Below are 3187 nucleotides of genomic sequence, written 5' to 3'. Positions count from 1 at the left end.
AACCAACAAACGCCGTTCCTGCGGCCCGATGCTGCGAGACGTCAGCACAGGTTTGATATCAAAGTAAGCACGGCCACAACTGTGCTCGTTTTGTTTGGTGGGCAAGCCCGTTCGGTTCCAGATCATTCAGGGGAGGGGGGATGGGGAGACATTGGGCTGGCGGACCACCGACGGTGCGTCGCAGTGGCGGGGACCACCCGGTGGGACGCCAGTGTCCCGGTGGGACAGACCACCCATGCCCACTCAAACGGCCAGTCCGGGGGCCGTACCCCTAGTGGAGGACCCGAAACGGCCGGGCATCTAGTGGCGTGGCCGTGCACACAAACAGTTTGAGTTGTGAACAAGAACGATGGACAGGTACTGACGATAGGGAGTGTGGGAATGAAGCAGAGATAACACCGTTGGAGTCTTTTCCATATTAAACGGTAAAACATGAGGTCAAGATTAACCCTCGCACTTATGGGGAGGAGGGGGGGGGGGTCAAACGGCGCAGTCACTAATGTGCATTCGGTGAATGCTGGTGTCTTGATTACGCCTTAACTTTCATTCAGATTAAAAAAGGTTTGCGAGTTTACAAAACCCATATTCCAATGCTCGTGCGTCGTGTTTTCGACTCTGATTCTGCTTATCTGTGCTACATAACTTTTGATTTAGTATAGTAATCGATTATCTTTTTGTGTTTCTTTCCGTTCGTTTTGTTGTATTCAAAGGTGTTGTCGATTCTACTTGATTTCGTGACCGAGGGCTATTGCGAGACGCTAGACAGTCTCGGTGCTTATAAACATAGAGATGTGGCCAGCTTTTCCTAGATCGACAACAGCGCCGACTGTACACAAAAACGGGCTAATGAATGTTGCTACCATGAGCAGCAATGCCACATCCCTGCAACAGAGTAGTCAGGAGCCAAGGTCAATGTTTGTCGCTGAGTCTGTCGGTCACGGGACCGGGCCGCGTCACCGGATGTGGCGCCTCTTACAGAGGCCAGCCGTACCGAGCTCTGCAGACGTCCTGCCAGCTCCGAGCCGTCAGTCCGAGGGCGGCAGCCGGGGACGGTGGATCACATACTGTCTCAGTGTCCGTGTCACCATGTCGGCCCTCAGCAGCCGGCTGGCGACGCTCCTGACTTTGGCCGTGCTCATCGTGACGGCCGGCTGTGACGGTGGCAGGTCAATCCCGCTGAGTGAAATCATACAGCAAGTGGTTCGTGAGTGCATCCAAGGGAAGGAATTCATACAGCAAGTGGTGCGTGATGAACTGCAGTCAGGAACGGAACCTCTGGAGAACAGGCTGGAGTCTAGGATGGAGACTCTGGAGCGCAGAATGGAGGAGCTGACCGGCCGACTGGACGGCCAGCAGACTCAGCTGGACGAGGTCGTCACACAGCTGAACGGCCAAAAATCCCAGCAGGACGAGACGACAGCCACTGTGAACGACCTCACAGAACGACTGAGTGCTATCGCCATCCGCATGGAAAAACACGTGACCGAAATGCGTAAATTGGCTACGAGGCTCGACAGCCAGCAATCAACAATGAATGAGCAAAAATCACAACAAGAGGAGACTGCAGCCACAGTGAATAACGTCACAGCGCAACTGGATACCATCGTTACACAGCAAGGAAATCAACTCAACCAGACGTCTCAACTGGCTACAAGGATCAACAGCCAGCAATCACAACTGAGCGAGCTCAACACCCAGCTGAACGAACAAAAAACGACTCAGCGTGAGGTTTCAGTCAGAATGGATAACCTGACCTCCCAGGTTGACATTCTAGGATCCAAGCTGACCGGAGCCATCAACAACACATCATCCCAACAGGAGCGTATTCATGACCTCGCTGCTAAGGTAAACCATCACCATCCTCCCCGTGACTGCAGCGGTCTGCCTGTCGGCTCCCCATCTGGAGTCTACCTCCTTCGGCCCAGTGGTAACAACACACAACCACCCGTCCAGGCTTACTGTGACATGGCCACTGCCGGAGGGAACTGGACGGTGATACAACGACGAGACAACATCGAGCCCCACCAGGACTTCTACCTCGGATGGACGGACTATAAGGTGGGCTTTGGTAATGTTACCAAAGAATTCTGGTGGGGCTTGGAACACGTTTATCAGCTTACGTCATCGGGCCGACAGTTCGAACTCCGTATTGATCTGGAAGCGTTTGACGGTAATAGATCATACGCTACATATCAACAGTTCCGTATCTCGTCTGAGGTGGATGGGTACAGACTGAGCTGTACCGACTACTCGGGAACTGCCGGCGATGGTCTGGAGAACAGCGTCAATCAGAAGTTCTCTACCCGTGACCGTGACCAGGACAGGTCTTACCTCCACTGTGCACAGCACTGTCAGGGGGCCTGGTGGTACGGACCGGGGTTGTGCGGGGTAATCAGCCTGAACGGACGGTACCGGGACGGCGGTAATGAGGACCACACTGGAATATGGTGGTACACGTGGAGGTACGCTGAGTCACTGAAGAAAACAGATATGAAGATCAGACCAACGTACTAATCTACACACCAAGGAGAACATCACAGTGGTGTGGATACCCTGGTGTCACGTGTACCGAGCCGGTGTCACAGTATTTACTCGAACACTAACACTGTAGTGTGGGTTAGAGTGTGAAGTTCTTAATCACGTGACGTTGTACGAGGGTGCAACTCGGCGCTTTTCTGCGAATGAGAAGTATGATGTGCGATTATCTATAGGACTCAATACACGTGTCCGTCGGTCTCTCTCTCTCTCTCTCTCTCTCTCTCTCTCTCTCTCTCTCTCTCTCTCTCTCTCTCTCTCTCTCTCTCTCTCTCTCTCTCTCTCTCTCTCTCTCTCTCTCTCTCCCTCCCTCCCTCCCTCCCCTTCCATACCTGTCTCTGTTGATCCTGCTCCAGTTGAGACATCTCTACCTCGGCCCTCTCGGCCATTTTCTGTCGCAGCTGCAGCTCCGTGTCGGCGTCCGCCTCCAGCGATTTCAGGTGGTAGTCGTTCTTTTCCAGAGTAGACACGTCGGCACGCAGCTGCCGCTCTGGGGGCGTCACGCAGAGGCAGGGGGCGATCAGCGACGAGCGGGGCATACTCTGTGTGACATGTTATGTTTGGGGCAAATAAGGCCGACAGGTACAGAAAAAAATGGACATAATACGCCGCAGGGACGCGGGTAGTGACGAGGACAGTAGGTGGAACTATG

General features: G+C 53.7%; 1 protein-coding gene across 1 annotated transcript; it reads left to right on the top strand.

Moving 5' to 3' along the window:
- The first annotated feature begins 1002 nt into the window (after positions 1-1002).
- On the top strand, positions 1003-2975 carry LOC122377123 (techylectin-5B-like). The gene has a single exon (XM_043357087.1). It carries the CDS (start codon positions 1087-1089, stop codon positions 2512-2514), a length of 1428 nt encoding a protein of 475 aa, XP_043213022.1. The 5' UTR covers positions 1003-1086; the 3' UTR covers positions 2515-2975.
- Positions 2976-3187: the final 212 nt, after the last annotated feature.

The sequence above is a fragment of the Amphibalanus amphitrite genome, unplaced genomic scaffold (assembly GCF_019059575.1).
Source record: "Amphibalanus amphitrite isolate SeventyFive unplaced genomic scaffold, NRLGWU_Aamphi_draft 002543F_arrow, whole genome shotgun sequence".
In the NCBI taxonomy this organism is placed as follows: domain Eukaryota; kingdom Metazoa; phylum Arthropoda; class Thecostraca; order Balanomorpha; family Balanidae; genus Amphibalanus; species Amphibalanus amphitrite.
Note: the sequence above shows the minus strand (reverse complement) of the source record. Positions and strands in the feature narration are given on the sequence as shown.